This window comes from Rhinolophus hipposideros (assembly GCF_964194185.1).
Source record: "Rhinolophus hipposideros genome assembly, chromosome: 20".
Classification (NCBI taxonomy): domain Eukaryota; kingdom Metazoa; phylum Chordata; class Mammalia; order Chiroptera; family Rhinolophidae; genus Rhinolophus; species Rhinolophus hipposideros.
Genome location: NC_138066.1, coordinates 16,007,730 through 16,024,032, shown reverse-complemented (window position 1 = coordinate 16,024,032; position 16,303 = coordinate 16,007,730). Strand labels below are relative to the sequence as shown.

The 16,303-nt window shown below is 35.5% G+C and overlaps 1 protein-coding gene across 2 annotated transcripts in view; it reads left to right on the top strand.

The window, feature by feature from the left end:
- Positions 1-16,303, top strand: part of CPD (carboxypeptidase D) — a 64,073-nt gene that overhangs the window by 37,359 nt on the left and 10,411 nt on the right. For both annotated transcript variants that reach the window (XM_081027830.1, XM_081027829.1), the window contains exons 9-15: positions 3,837-3,939; positions 4,420-4,562; positions 5,894-6,063; positions 7,454-7,777; positions 9,518-9,713; positions 12,422-12,557; positions 15,502-15,633. In XM_081027830.1, the coding sequence (XP_080883956.1) occupies positions 3,837-3,939; positions 4,420-4,562; positions 5,894-6,063; positions 7,454-7,777; positions 9,518-9,713; positions 12,422-12,557; positions 15,502-15,633 (1,204 nt within the window). The remainder of the gene's footprint in view (positions 1-3,836; positions 3,940-4,419; positions 4,563-5,893; positions 6,064-7,453; positions 7,778-9,517; positions 9,714-12,421; positions 12,558-15,501; positions 15,634-16,303) is intronic.

The window sequence follows — 16,303 nt, the reverse complement described above, 5'->3', positions numbered from 1 at the left end:
GTTTTCCTAGATATACCATCAAGAGCACAAGTGACAAAAAATAGATACATTGGATATCATCAAAGTTAAAGCTATTTTTGCTACAAAAGCTACTGTATTAGTTTCTTTGGGTTGTTATAACAAAGTTCACATACTGGGTGGTTTAAGACAACAAAAACTTACTGTCTCGCAGGTTTAGAGACTAGAAGTCTAAAACCAAGGTGTTGGCGGGGCCATGTTTCCTCTGAAATCCGTAGGGAATGCTTCCTTTTTCTTCCTAGCTTCTGGTATTTTGATGGCAGTCTTTGGCATTCCTTGGCTTCTACATGGATTACTTCAATCCTCTTATCTTCACATGCCATTCTCCCTGTATCCATGGTCAAATTTTCCTCTTTTTATATGGACACCAGTTATATTGGAATAGAGCCCATCCTAATCAACTTATTTTAACTTGATTACCTCTATAATCAAATACAGTCATATTCTTAGGTACTTGGGGTTAGGACTTCAAGAGCTCTTTTTTTAGGGGGCACACTTCAACACATAACAGACAGCATCAAGGAAGTAAAAAGACAACCCATAGAATAGGAGAAAAATTTTGTAAATCATACCTCTGATAAGTATCTTATATCTAGAATATATAAAAAAATTCTTACAACTAAACAATAAATAGACACCCCAAGTGAAAAATGGGCAAAGGATCTGAATATGCATTTCTCCAAAGAAGATGTACAAATGGCAACAAACTCACAAAACTACACTCCATGTCATTGGCCATCAGGGAAATGCAAATCAAAACCACAAGGTACCACTTTTCACCAACATAGGATGACTATAATTTAAAAAACAGAAAATAAGTGTTGGTGAGGATGTGGAGAAATTGGAACCCTTGTGCATTGCGGGTGGGAATGTAAAATGGTACAGCTACTTTGGAAAACATTTTGGCAGTTCCTCAAAATGTTAAATACAGAATTGCCATATGACCTGACAATTCCACACAAAAGCTTGTACATGAATGTTCATGGCAGCATTATCCATAATAGTCAAACATGGAAATAGCCCAAATGTCCATCAGCTGATGAAAGGATAAAGAAAATATGGTATAGTCATATAATGGAATATTAATCAGCCATAAAAAGAATGAAGTACTAACACATGCTACAATATGAATGAACCTTGAAATCATTTTATGCTAAGTGAGAGAATCCAGTCATAAGAGACCACATATTATATGATTTCATTTATATGAAATGTCCAGAATAGGCAAATCCATAGAGACAGAAAATAGCCTGGTGGTTGCTTAGGACCTGGGCAGTGGGGGAGGAATGGGGAAGAGGTTGGAGGAAAATGGGGAGTGCTAATGGGCATGGGTTTCTTTGGGGGTGATTAAAATGTCCTCAAGTTTACTGTGGTGATGGTCGCACAATTCAGTGAATATACCAAAAACCACTGAGGTGTATACTTCAAATGGGTGAGTTGTGTGGTATATGAATTATGTCTAAATAAAGTAGATTTTGAGAACTGAAGAAGACTAAGGGGGTGGGGCATCCATTCTCAGTTCATACGTACATCGAAAAAAAGTCTAAAAGTTATATACCAAAATATTCATTGATTGATCATCTCTAGGTTTTTATTTTTCTTCTTTTTGCTTGCCTAGATTCTCTAATCTTTGTACAATAACTTATATTTTAAGTATAAAGAAATTCAGTGAATTCAATTGAGTAGTATTATACCAGTATAAATTTCCTTGTTTTAATAATTATACTATGGTTACATAAGATGCTAACATTAGGGAATAGCTAGATCAAGGGTATATAAAGCTCTGTACTATTTATGCAACTCCTCTGCATGTCTAAAATTAGTTCAAAAGAACTTAAGAAGTAAAGTGAATAGTCTCTACGTGTCTCCACTTCGTTATTGTTCTCTCATGCTTCTATATTTAGTGGTCTTTTGCTTGCATTGTTTTACCTGAAAGTGCCCCCTCAAAGGTTACCAGAAACCTATTTTTTTAAACTTTCTTGATCACGGAGTCTGACACTATTTTTTTCTCCCCTTGATCTCTGTCACATTATATAGCAGAGAGTTCCACTTTCTTTTTTTCTCTTTTCATTGGCTCAACATTGTATCTTCTACTTTTCTCCCCTTCTATAATACGTTTTTAGCCATTTTTGCTGTCTTGACAATTGCATCCAATTTCTTTCCCTGTCACCACTATATAACTGCCTCTTTAAAAACAATTATATAATAAAGTTATTGTGAAAAGACGAGAAAATAGAGGCAAACAAAAAGAAGAAAATAAACCTAGAGCTCATCAACTGTTTAATATCTTGGTATATAACTTTTAGACTCTTTGTATATGGACTGAAACTGGACACTTACATTCTCACTCTCAGTCTTTAAGTTGTCATACTGCTTTAAAATTTCTAATTAGATTTTTTAAAATTATCAAATTAGAGCAGTGAGAAGTAAGGGAGATAGTAAAATGCACAGGTGTTCATTATCTCTGACTGGGATTATTTCAGTAATACTCTGATGAGTCTTCCTGACTTTGGTCCATTTTTAACATTATTATCAGAATAAACTTCCTAAAGCCAAGAATATATCATTTGTCACCTATCTTCAGAGATGTTCACTGGCTTCTTATTACTCTGAAAATAAAGTTGAAATGTTAGTACTGTCTAGAACTATGGTGTCCAGAGTGAGATTTATACTAGATAATCCAGTACAATGTAGGAAGAATATATTAGAAAAATCTATATTTTAATTTTTATGCAGGTTTATAATACCCATATTATATTCGTACAGTAGTATATCTACATAATTTATAATTAAATGGATAGATAGATATTGATGGACATGGAGATAGAGACATAAAAGAGGTGTGCAAGTCTTTAGTAGAAAAAAACGAAGCAAGAGAGCATCACAAAAATCTAAAATAATTTTTATTTGATAAGAGAGCAGTGGGATCATAAGCCTGTAATTGGTATATTAAGCGTATGAAATGAGGTCATTTATATGTTTTAAAGTTAAATGGTTAATTCTCAGTGGCGGAAAATGGGAAATTATAATTTTTATCTTCATGCTTTTCTGTACTTTTCTATTTCCAAAAGAGAGAAATAAAATTTTGACCATCTTTCAAAGCTTGATTTCTTCAGGAAACTTCCCCTGCCAATCTAATCAGAAGTGAACTTTCTCTTAACTAGATTCCAGTAACATTTATTTGTGCCTCCATAATAGTTCTGGCTCTTTTTACTCTTCGTTAAGCAAGGTATTGTACGTGTACTATGCTAGACACAGTGCTAGAGGCTGAGCACACAAAGACTCAACTGTTTGGAGGAGTAGTTTTCTTCAGGGAAGATAAAGGTGCAACCAGTTGTAACAGGATAAGATAATTGTACAGAGTGCAGTCCAAGCATAGAGGGACCATCTTAGTCCCCCGTAGAAGTCGGAGAAAGCTGCTTACTGCACGTTTTATGTGAATGATTATCTTTTCTGGACTTTAAGATTCTTGAAAACATGCAATGAAAGTATGAATATGAAGTTTTTTGTTTTTTGTAGAAGAGTTGGGTTGGATTTAAAATTACTTTAATTGTAAGAACTAGTGTTTAGGTTTGTTTTATTAACAGAGCATGTTTAATTTTGATTTAAAAAATAGATAATAAAATCATATATTAAAAATCAAAATGACATAGGAAGCTATACATTGAAAAACCTCACTGCCTCCCCTGGCTCCATGCTCCTCATTCCCGCCCCTATATATACCCTTCTGGTAACCATTTTTATTATTTTTCCTTATCCTTCCCATGTTTTTGATGCAGATACAAACAAATACAAATAAAGATTTTCTTTCTCTTCAGGAAAATTCCCAGATGTTTCAAGGTAGACCTTGCAAGAATATGTACCCTAATGAATACTTTCCTCATGGAATAACTAACGGAGCTAGTTGGTATAATGTCCCAGGTAAACATTCTTTTATTTTAAGGCCGTATAACTTGATGGATTTTCTTTTCCCCTGGATGTTGCTGCTTGTTACTAATTTTTTAATTTTGAGAAAGAGTCATTCTTTTAAAAGTATTGTTTAAATAGTTTAAAACATTCAAATAATCTTGTCGACTATTTTTACATTTAACGCACTTTGAGTAAAAATAATGTACTAAAACTAGATGAAAGTGTTATATTTTACCTCTGACTATTATGAGGAACCTTTGATGTGCTAATAAGAAGAGTTGGGAAGCTACACTTGAATTCTTCTTCTGGAACGTGAAAGTACAAGTGTTATACCACAAGCATCGAAGAGCTCTCAAATGAACACGTTTTGTTATTCAACCAATGCTGAGAAAAGATGAATTTGGCTTTTTACCAGAAATATAGAAAGTTTACCTTTGGAATCTGAGCTAGTTAGAACTTCAGAGTGACTGATTTTAACTTTTTATCCTTTAGGTGGTATGCAGGACTGGAACTATTTACAAACAAATTGCTTTGAAGTGACTATTGAACTAGGTTGTGTGAAATACCCATTTGAGAAGGATCTGCCAAAATTTTGGGAACAGAATCGAAGATCTCTAATCCAGTTTATGAAACAGGTGAAGTCAGGAGTTAAGTATGAAATTTCCCCAAAGAGCAAGAAGATTTTTGTGTGTACATGTGGTTTCCATGCAGTGGTTTTAAAATACATCCATTTGAATTCCAGTTTGGCCTATTCATGTTTTAGTACATTTATCTAGAAAATTCATGGATGGGAATGAGTTTGTTTGTATGCATGGGGAAGAGTTGAAAATGATTAAACAGTATAGTAATTTTTTGCTCTTAATGGTTAGTGGTCACTTTTTACCGTCTTTGTAAAAGACAAACATAAATTTGATACACATGTAAGCATTTGTCAGGTGATACAAAGATGGGCTATGGGGTAAACATTTTTATTCTTTTTATTTTTGCCAATGGTTTAGTGTGAAATGATTAATGTCCTTTTTTTTGGATATGCATGGTGGTCAATCAATAAAGACTGTAAGAAATATGCTAATAATAGTTAATTATTAGGATAATCTGACAAATACTTTGTGCCAGTACTTTTCTGCTTGTAATTTTTGCTGAATGGAGTGGCCTAAAGGCTCTTGAGTTGGCATACTAATTTTTAAAAATATTTTATTCTAAAAAATTTTTTAAAATACAGAAAAGTTATAAGACAAAAAACAATAAACACTACTATTCCTTCATCTTTATTCAACATTTTTAAACATTTTGCTGTATTTGCTTTACTTACATATAAATTATACACACCCATATTTTTTCTGAACTATTACAATGTAAATTACAGCTGTTGATATTTTACCCCTAAATATTTCAAAATGTATCTTTTAGAAATAAGGATATTCTGTATGCTATCCCCAAATGCCGTTATCTATCCTAAGAAAATTAACACTATTCCCTAATATTATCTAGAAGCTAGTCCATATTCAAATTTCCCCCTGTTGATCCCAAAGTGTCTTTTTATAGTTGTATTTTAGAACCAGGATCAAGTGAAGTTTCATGCATTGCATTTGAATATCACGTCTCTTTACTCTCTAATCTGGAGTAGTGCTTCCATTTTTAAAAAATGACATTTTCCTTTTAAAGAAGCCAGGCCAGTTTTCTTAATGTCCTGTATTCTGAAACTGTCAAATGTGCTAAAGTTTAAAAGTGTATTTTTATATTCCTTATGATAAAGACAGACCTAGCCTATGAAAAATTAGCCTTTCAAAAACTAAAGTATTTTGTTTAATGGGTGTTTACATTTAGCTTTACTCTGAACTCCTAAATTCCTGTTTGTTCCACATGTTTACATTATTAACAATCTGTTATTTTAGATTTGAGCTCCCAAAATAATTAGATTTTGATCTTTACCACTGAAATCTGGGTGTCCTTATACTTTATCCAGGTTCATCAGGGTGTCAAAGGATTTGTCCTCGATGCCACAGATGGCAGGGGTATCTTAAATGCCACCATTAGTGTTGCTGAAATTAATCACCCAGTGACTACTTACAAAACTGGAGATTACTGGCGTCTCTTGGTTCCAGGAACTTATAAAATCACTGCATCTGCTCGAGGGTGAGTGACTGAATACTTTGAAATTGTGCTTGGGGATAAGATAGACATGGTTCTATTCTGGAAGATTATTGCCAGAAAGCCCGAGAGGCTAAGCCACCTTGAGTTTAATGCTGGGAAGTTTAGAGCTCGTTACACATTTGACCTCCTCTAGTGGCAAAGTGAGTACACAAACCCTCAAATGTAAGAAATCTATGAAATTATGCACTTTGAACAGTGGCCTCTTCTACCTTCCTCCTCTCAGATCACCTGCGCGTAGTCCAGATGTAAAGCCATGAGTGATTTCCTTCACTATTAGTAACTATTCTGGGAAGAACCTGTTAGTAGAGACCAAAAAAAAAAATCCCCTTTTGCTGGATACTTAGTCATGTTGTCCAAAAATACCCACTTTACATTCGTACCCTTTTAAAGCTCTTTCACAGACATTCATTTTTTATTATTGTCCGTTTGCTTTATTGCTTCAGTGAAATTTTGTTTCTTGTTGCTAATTCTCCAAGAAAGGCCATGTTCATATTTTTTACAGGTTTTCTTTCCACAAAGATACATGTACTTAAAAAGAGAAAATGAACTTATGACTTTTTTTCCCTTGGAAAAAACGTAATTTTCTTTATTTTCCCCTCCTTTACAAACAGCTTAGAATTGGAACCACCTGACTGTTTAATCTGAAACATCATTTTTACCCTCTTACAGTTTTCTTTTTTATATTTTGATAAGTAGAGAGGTTACCACAGGATATTTCCCTCCCCCTACTAGCTGTCTTATTTCTGAAGAGTTCATTTGAACACCCATTGATATAAGGGTAAGTATATAGTTTATAGTTTATGTAAGTATGTATAAACTATATAAGTAAGTATATAAGTTTATGGTTATTGCGACCTTTTTTTTGAAAAATGATTTTTAATTATCTAGTGGTCCATAAATGGATGACTTAGAATTTCACACTAATGAATAATGAATTTCATTCATTAGAATTTCACACTATGCTCATTTTTGGCATAGTACTAGAAAAACTAAAGCAACAAGGTATCTGAAAAATAGGGCAAGAATGATATGTTTGGGAGATAATGTCCTAAGTTAGTACCTCTCAAACTTTTCCAACCATGTATTCTGATGAGATATGGGGGTATTCACTACAAGTACAAATTTTCTTTTGAAGTAAAACTTTCTTTTAATCTTAAAAACTCATTCATATTTTACATTCTACTCACGTCTGTTCTTTGTTTAATATTTAAAACAAATATTAAATTATCACAAAGTTGAAAATTTGACTCTTAGGAAGATGTACCACATTTTTCTCATGGATTCACATATCCTCTGCACACCTTTCTTTGCCCAGGGCTCAGGTACTCCAGCTGCAAAACGTGTGGCTCTGACCTGTCTACTTTTATCACAGGTATAATCCAGTTACCAAGAATGTGACCGTAAAGAGTGAAGGTGCTATTCAGGTCAACTTCACACTTGTTCGATCTTCAACAGATTCAAACAATGAATCAAAGAAAGGGAAGGGGGACAGCACCAACACTGCTGACGCCAGTGATCCAACTACTAAAGAGTTTGAAACTTTAATTAAAGACCTTTCTGCTGAGAATGGTTTGGAAGGCTTCATGTTACGCTCCTCCTCAAATCTGGCTCTTTATCGATACCATTCATACAAAGACTTATCAGAGTTTCTGAGAGGACTTGTGATGAACTATCCACATATTACAAATCTTACCAGGTGCGTGTCACCTTCTTACTACCTTGCCTTTTCTTTGTTTCTTTCCTTTTTTTTTTCTTTTTTAAGAAATTATATTCAACATAAGCTGGGTTGAATAGTTCTTCTAATTTGTTTGGGAGCATAGAGGGTCGGAGTTCACTTATTTTGAAACATATTTGCGTGGAGAGCTTTGTAACAACAAATCTTGAAAACTTTTATGAGGAACATTGGAGTGTATGTCCTGTGCCTCCAGGAAATGTAAAATTACTGTTCCTAGTGGTTACTTTGATTCCTTTCCACTTTTCAGCTGCAGACTCATGTTCTGACTAAATATTAGTTTGTTTTATTTTGCTGGAAGCAAGGAACAAATTTGGAACTTTGAGCTCACCTATCAGGGATCATTGTTTTTTTCAAATTAGAAAATGAAGCCTAGTTGCTGTCATGTTCTATACTGCAGTTTCTCATCACAGCTGAATGGTTGCTTTTTCCTGAATCCTTGGCGACATATGTGATTAAGGGTCTCTGGAAAATATGCAGTACTGGCTTATGTGAAAGTGATGGCTGAGACAGCCTTCACCTTCACTTTCTGGGGCTTCTCTGCCTTGCTCTCACTGTTTCATTATAAATCCTCTTTAGGTCTTGTTACTCCAAAATTATTTCCTTGATTTGTTGATTTCTATTGTTTGCCTGTTTAGTGCCTTTACTTTCCTTTTGCCCTCAGTTTGTCATTGTCTACCACATAAGTAATGAACATTGTCTAGCCTTTTACTTTGTTTTTCTTCATTGGTCCTTTTAATTTTACCAGCAAATACTGGTTTACAATGTTCATGGATGCAAAGAGTGACATTTACTTTGGCAATACTAATTACCTCTCTTCTTCAACTGATTCTTGAATATTTCTGCCCAGTTCAGGTGTTAATATTGTCCATATTAGTGCCACATAGAGCTTATAGATTTTGTTCTTTTAAAATTAAAAAAAATTGGAAATTATTTTGCTATCCATTTACTTAATTCACTTAAGTTTTTTTAACCTTCCAATTCAAGAGAACTTTTTAGTTAAATATTTCCCCCAAAATATACAACACCTGCCAATGGTGGGACACAAAACAGTGTTAGGTAGTCCACCAATGGGTGCTAAGTGTCATTGAATAGAATTGACAGAAAGCAATACTTTTTCTAGTCTATTAATCCTTCTCAATTTAATGCTAATATATTTTTTTCTAACCCTTGTAAATCTCCCTTTATATCAAAGAAAGCAGGCCTTAAGATCAGACCTCTTGGGCAAGCAGAGCATTTTCAATCATCTTTACTGTGATACTGTTACTACATTTATAGTAAAGTATAAAGTATCTAATTTACATAAATTAATTTGGATTTGAAAAGTGAGGTTTTCTACATTTGTCTATATTTAAATTTTTCCACAATAAAAATGTAAATGAGGTAATTTGAAAGACGTGTGTTAACTAAATAGTAATGTAGATTGTAGAAGATAGGACAAATATTGTGAAGATGGTATGAGAATGATGAAATTTGGAGGAATGCTATATTGAATCATAATCTTTCCTGAATCTGATAATATATCACTTCTATTTGACTTTCTTTGTTCAAGGAAAACTAATTTTCTTGAGGTTTCCTGACACAATGATTCATTCTTTAAATACTTTTTAAGGCTTTTCATGTTTATTTTATTTTAAATTTTATAATTCAGCATTAACATAATGCTTGATTACTTGCTGACTTTTTGTTTCTGGTTTTTGAAAGTTTGGGACAGAGTGCTGAATATCGTCATATCTGGTCCCTTGAAATATCCAATAAGCCCAACGTATCTGAGCCTGAAGAACCAAAGATTCGTTTTGTTGCTGGTATCCATGGAAATGCTCCTGTTGGAACTGAACTGCTATTGGCTCTGGCAGAATTTCTCTGCCTAAACTACAAAAAGAACCCAGCTGTTACCCAAGTAAGAGAATAGCCTGTTTTGACATGTTAAAAGGGAAAAGCTCAGTGATACATTGATATAAAGGCACCGTTTTGAAATTTTAATTTTTTGTTAGGTTTTACACAGAGTCACTTTTAGTGCATTATAAACTTTACTCTTTAAAAATATACTATCTTTGTATATACTCATTGTTAATAGTGTCTTTCTTTTTTTTAAAGATTTTATTGGGGAAGGGGAACGGGACTTTATTGGGGAACAGTGTGTACTTCCAGGACTTTTTTCCAAGTCAAATTGTTGTCCTTCAATTTTTTTAGTTGTGGAGGGTGCTGTTCAGCTTCAAGTTGTTGTCCTTTCAGTCTTAGTTGTGGAGGGCGCAGCTCAGCTCCGGGTCCAGTTGCCTTTTCTAGTTGCAGTGGGCGCAGCCCACCATGCCTTGCGGGAGTCGAACCGGCAACCTTCTGGTTGAGAGCCCGCGCTCCAACCAACTGAGCCATCCAGGAGGCAGCTCAGCTCAAGGTGCTGGGTTCAATCTTAGTTGCAGAGGGCAGAGCCCACCATCCCTTGCGTGACTCAAGGAGTTGACCCAGCAACCTTGTGGTTGAGAGCCCACCGGCCCATGTGGGAATCGAACCGGCAGCCTTTGGAGTTAGGAGCACGGAGCTCTAACCGCCTGAGCCACCAAGCGGGCCCAATAGTGTCTTTCTGTTCTATTTCTTTGGTTAGAATTAAGGCACATAGAGGAAAATATATTAAAGATTTGCATTCAATCCTCTACTCCCTTATTTAATAGCCAAGTTAAACTTCCAATCTTTACTTACGATTTTGTGCATTCTAACTTGAGGACTTCCTTCCTAGTTACTGATAACTAGGATACTTCATTGAAAAATGAGGTGAAAGACAAATAGTTTTTCTTTTCATGTAGTAAATACAAAATTATTGGACATCTTGGCTGCTAAGGGATTTTAGAAAAAGCAATGTGGCACTGTCTACTTTAGTTATCCATGACTATAGAAAAGAACTTTGATTCAGAGACGTGGTCGTGTATGATTAAGCAGTCTGTGATCTCTTAGAGATCGAGTGGAAAGTGTGTGCATCCTTCTAGAACACTCAGTAATTAGCAGTGTCTACGTAGAATTTAGGAAGGACAAAGGAACTGATATTTATTTAATACCTACTGTGTGCTGGGTTCTATACCAAGTACTTTACATGCATCAGAATTTAATCCTCAACCCTGTAATTATGTTATCTCCGCTTTGTACATGTGAAAACTGAGGCAGATATTTGATAACTTACAGAGGTTACATGGACAGTAAGTGGTAAAACAAATTGAACCCAAACCCTATGCTGTTGTGTTGTACATACTGTCTCCCCTAAAAGAAATTTGGAAAGAATTGATGTCATGATTAGGATCAGAAGGGAACTGTGGGATTAGGTGAGATTAATTTATATCAGAATTGATCAAAAAAGTAATTTACAACCTTCAGCAAAGCAAATTCCATTGACTTCTTCATGTGAGTTATGAGTTACAAGGAGTATCTCAAAGACATTTTTTACTCTTTTATAAAATGGTAGAGTCCCTAAGACAGTAGTTGTCAACCCTGGCTACACATTAGAAACATCTAGGAAGTTTTTTAAAATACCAGTGACTGGGTCTCATCCCCAGAAGCATCAATATTCCTTTAAAAGCTCCTTAGGTTATTCTAATATTTGGGCAGAGTTACTACTGATAGATCTTATGGTTGTAAGAGACTGCATACCCCAGGTAAAACACCTACCAGGAGTTTCAAAACTCCAGTTTATGAGGATTTGCCTCACTGGTCTCGATGGGTTTGAACTAGATCACTTTACTTTGCCATTTATTTTGCGCTAAAGGTCAGAATTGTCTGGCAAGTTCAAGAAAATATACACATACCCAGAGACCTATAGTGAAACCCAAGCATGTATACTTTAGAAAAAGATCTCCCCCAGAGAGAGATTTAAGAACCAATTAATTAAAGGGTCTCAAATATTTTCAATCCATAGACTATTTTAACAGACTAAATAAACCAGGGATCACTTATTCTGATTTACTATTAGAAATACATAGGACGAAGTATATCAGAAATTAGTTCATGCCACATATGTAGGTATTGATGCCTATAAATCATCTGGAGGAGAAATAATGGGTAAGACAAATATCCTATTTCATTTTTTTTGACATGCTAATTTCAACTCTTCTGTCTCGTTGTTTCCAGATATACATTGATAGTTGTCAGATTATGCATTCCAGTTTTTAATCTGGAAAACACAATCTTACTGATTTAAGTCATTGGTCAGCAAACTTTTTCTATAAAAGGCCATGTAGTATATATGTCAGGCTTTGTGGGACAGATGTTCTGTGTTACAACTACTCAACCATTACAGCACAAAAACAGTCATGGCCTGGGTATGACTATGTGCCAATAAAACGTTATTTACAACAACAAGCAAAAGGCTGGATTTAGCCTGCAGGCAGTGGTTTTTGACCCCTGTTGTAAGTCATCAGGAGGTCTCTGGGAACATTAGTTCTACAGTAGTTTTTTGTTTCTTTTTTTAATGTACTTGGAGCAAGAATTTTTATTTTTTAAAAATTTTTGCTGCCTTTTAAAATCTGCGTTTAAAATAAACAAGATTTTCCATTTGAGGCATGGTAGCTATCTTTTGATTCCACATACAACTGATAAACTCATTGACTTCTGTTTCTGTTTTAGTTGGTTGACAGGACTAGAATTGTGATTGTCCCTTCTCTAAATCCAGATGGGCGAGAACGAGCACAAGAGAAAGAATGTACTTCAAATATAGGACAAACGAATGCTCGTGGCAAAGACCTGGATACAGACTTTACAAGTAAGGTTCATTGTTTGGCATTAAAGTATTTTGTAGTTTTTGAGGGAAGACGTTTGCTCTGCTTTCACATCATTTGCCTTCATTCAAGAGTCCAAATAACTTGATTTGGGCGGAGAAGAGGAGCCTTACATAGCTTGTAGGCAGTTGACAATGTTTTTGGGTCCTTTATTTGGCAGGGAGAATTGGTAAAGCGAATGATAACACTACTTTTGGAAGGTAAGTAACTGCCCTTTAGAGTAAATCAAAGGGTAATAGGAGGATAGAAATGTAAATTCTCAGGCATAGCCACAGAAATTTAACAACCAGCAGAGTAATGGAATGTTCCATTGGCCAGGTGGCCCATTGCAATTTATGAGGAATCCCAGAAGGCACTGAGCATGGGCAGCTCTATTAAGACAGTATAGTCCTATGACCACATCAAAATTACAACTAAACTACAGAACAACCATCACTGAAAATCACCTGAAGTCTAGCTGAACAGAAGTCCTGCAACTAAAGACATACACAAGAAGCCATCTCGAGACTGGCAGAAGGGGCAGAGACATGGGACGGGCTGGTCCCACACCCGCTTGTGGCAGTTAAAAATCGGGAGGGATGTCTTAGCTGTGGAGGTCCCCCTGAGAAGCGAGGGGACCCAGTCCCTCACCAGCCCAGGGTTGCAGGGATGGGGAGAGAAGAACCCACAACTTCTAGTTGTGAAAACCAGCGCAGATTGTGGCTAAGAGAGATGGAGGGTGCTGGAGACCCAGGCGTTCCTCTTCAAGGGCCCACACACAGACTTACTCGTTGAAGGACTCACTCACTCTGAGCTCCAGTGCTGGGGCAGCAGCTCAAAAGGCACCAGGGACATACTGTTGGTGATTCCCTGAGGCCCCTCCCAACCAACTTGTATGGACACATATATATGGATACATAAAATGGATACATATATACAGTGGAATATTACTCAGCCATAAAAAAGAATGAAATTTTGCCGTCTGCAACAACATAGATGGACCTAGAAGGTATTAGACTGAGTGGAGTAAGTAAGACAGAGAAAGGTAAATGCTGTATGATTTCACTTTTATGTGGACTCTGAAGAACACAATAAACAAACAAACAAAACAGAAACAAACTCATACAGATACAGAGAACATTTTGAGAGTTACCAGATGGAAGGGGGGTTAGAAGGATGGGTAAAAAGGGGGAAGAGATTAAGAAGTACAAATTGATACATGCAAAATAGTCATGGGGATGTAGGATATAGCATAAGAAATATAGTCAGTAATTTTGTAGTAACTGTATGGTGTCAGATGGGTACTAAATTTATTGGGGTGATCACTTCATAAGTTATATAAATGTCTAATTACTATGTTTAGCCATGAAATTAATATAATATTATATGTCAACTTTAATTGAAAAGGAGAAATATTATTTTTAAAAAAGAGACATTATAGTCCTTGGACCTGGGAGGCCCAGAGACCCTTTCAAAATGCCTATGAGGTAAAAAATTGTCATAATGAAACAAACGTATTACTTTGCCTTTTTCACCATTCTCAAGTAAACTGAGTTTTCTAATAACATAACTGAATGAACGGAAAGCAGAAGCCCATGAGAACCTAGGCTTTTATTAAAGATATCCATTTCTGATGTATTTATGAATTATAATAAAAAATGACTATGTACATTAAAAAAATAAAGTACTTTGCAGATAATGTTATTTCTCTTTGCTAGGAGATTGGTTGATCCTATTTTGTAGATGAGTAATGGGGTACTTTCATTCTAGGTGATAGATATAAGGTATAAACGAATACAGACATTTAGAAAATTTTTTGAATTTTTCTCCTTTATTGCAAAAATAATTCAAGTTTTTTCTTAGAAATTCAGTCGATAATATTGGTAGTTTTATTACTGGTTATACAGAGATGTGTGTTTTTCTCTCTACCCTTTCACATATGTGCATGTACACATACACTCACACGATATATGTGTATGTTTTGAAGGAGCCTGTTTCTTTACTTACATAGGATCATCTACTATACATATTGTTCTGCCACTTTTGTCATTAAATATATCATTGACATCTTCCCATTTCAGTAATTACAGATCTTTAACATTCTTTACCCCCCTCTCTTCTGCCTCCCCCCCCACACTCTGATTCAAGCTGTTGTTTCTCAGTCTAGCTGTGTAGGACACAGCTCCCTGGCCCAGGCTGGTGTTATGAGCCTTGCACTTCCCCCAGCTGAGGCCGTCGGTCAGCCGCTCACGGCAGCCCATGGCAGCCCAGCTCCAGGGAGAGCCATTGTTCACAACCTTAGCTGTAGAGGGTGCAGCTTACTGACCCATCGGGGAATCGACCTGGCAACCTCAGTGTTAGGAGCATGGCGCTCCAACCACCTGAGCCACCAGGCCGGGCTTTAACATTCTTATTAATGGCATCTTAGTATGCTGTCAATGTGTGGCAATATTCTTAATTTAGTCAATCATTTCTATGCTGATGAATATTTAGTTTCTTCCTAATTGTTTGATCTTGCAAACAATGCTGCAGAAAACACACTGCTTTCTGAAAATCTTATTTTCTTTCAACGATAAATTATATATTTCCTAAATTATTATTATTTTTTAATTAAAGTTTATTGGGGTAACAATTGTTAGTAAAGTTACCCTAAATTATTTTTAAAGGAAGATATGTCCACCCCTTTTTGTTTCCAGTAAGAATTGTCTTAAAAATCGCTTAGAGTCATTAACCTTTACACGTTATCTTGAAGTATGTAAAACTCAAAATAACCTACCTTTTAAAATATATATTTCTAGCTTGAGATAGTGGCTTATGGAGTAATAAAGTGTTTATTACAGATTTCGTAATTTAGCCTTCTGATTGTGGTCAAGTAGAGAATATTTGCTTGGCTACTCATACTAAAATTTTAAAACATATTATGTTATATTTTACTTTTTTATTTTTTAGATAATGCCTCCCAGCCTGAGACTAAAGCCATCATTGAAAATTTGATTCAAAAACAAGACTTCAGTCTTTCTGTTGCTTTAGATGGTGGTTCGGTGCTGGTCACATACCCCTATGACAAGCCAGTACAAACAGGTGTGTAGAATGTCACTTTGCATATATACTGTTTAAGCTTAGATAGGAAATTCCAATAAGGTAATGTCCCTTCTAAATGGTGAGACATTTTTTTTAATGGTGAGCATTTGAGCACACTCCCTGAGCAAATAACTAACCTAATAGGATTGTATGCATATATCAACAGTTCAAACAGTTCCTTGGAAAAGAACGATTAGATCTAATGATGGCCTAGCTAAGTGGGGCCATCGTGTCACATCTGTTCAATTTAGACCGCAATCATTTGTTGAGCAATTATGTCTATAGACATTGGGAGTACAGAAGAGAATCAGACACAATGCCTGCGTCAAGAAACTCGTACGTAACCAAATACTAACAATACAGAATTGCCCTCCCCTGCTTTAAACCTTGACTGACTGATTATACCTTATGGTGAGTTAAACAGTTGTTTGTAGAATCTCTCTGGGGCCATTATGTATGGAGATAGTTTGCATGGTTTTCAATGCAGCTTACAAGGAAATATCGTTAGTAGGCCACAGTTGCCCCAAAATTTAGTAAAACATACTAAAACAAGTTTGTATTTTGGTGTGGTCGCGTGCTATGTAAACTAACCATTAGTACCTTTTCATACTGGCAGGACGTGTGTCTTTCTAGTCTGTGTGATTATCCTGGGCTAAACAGAACCATGTGG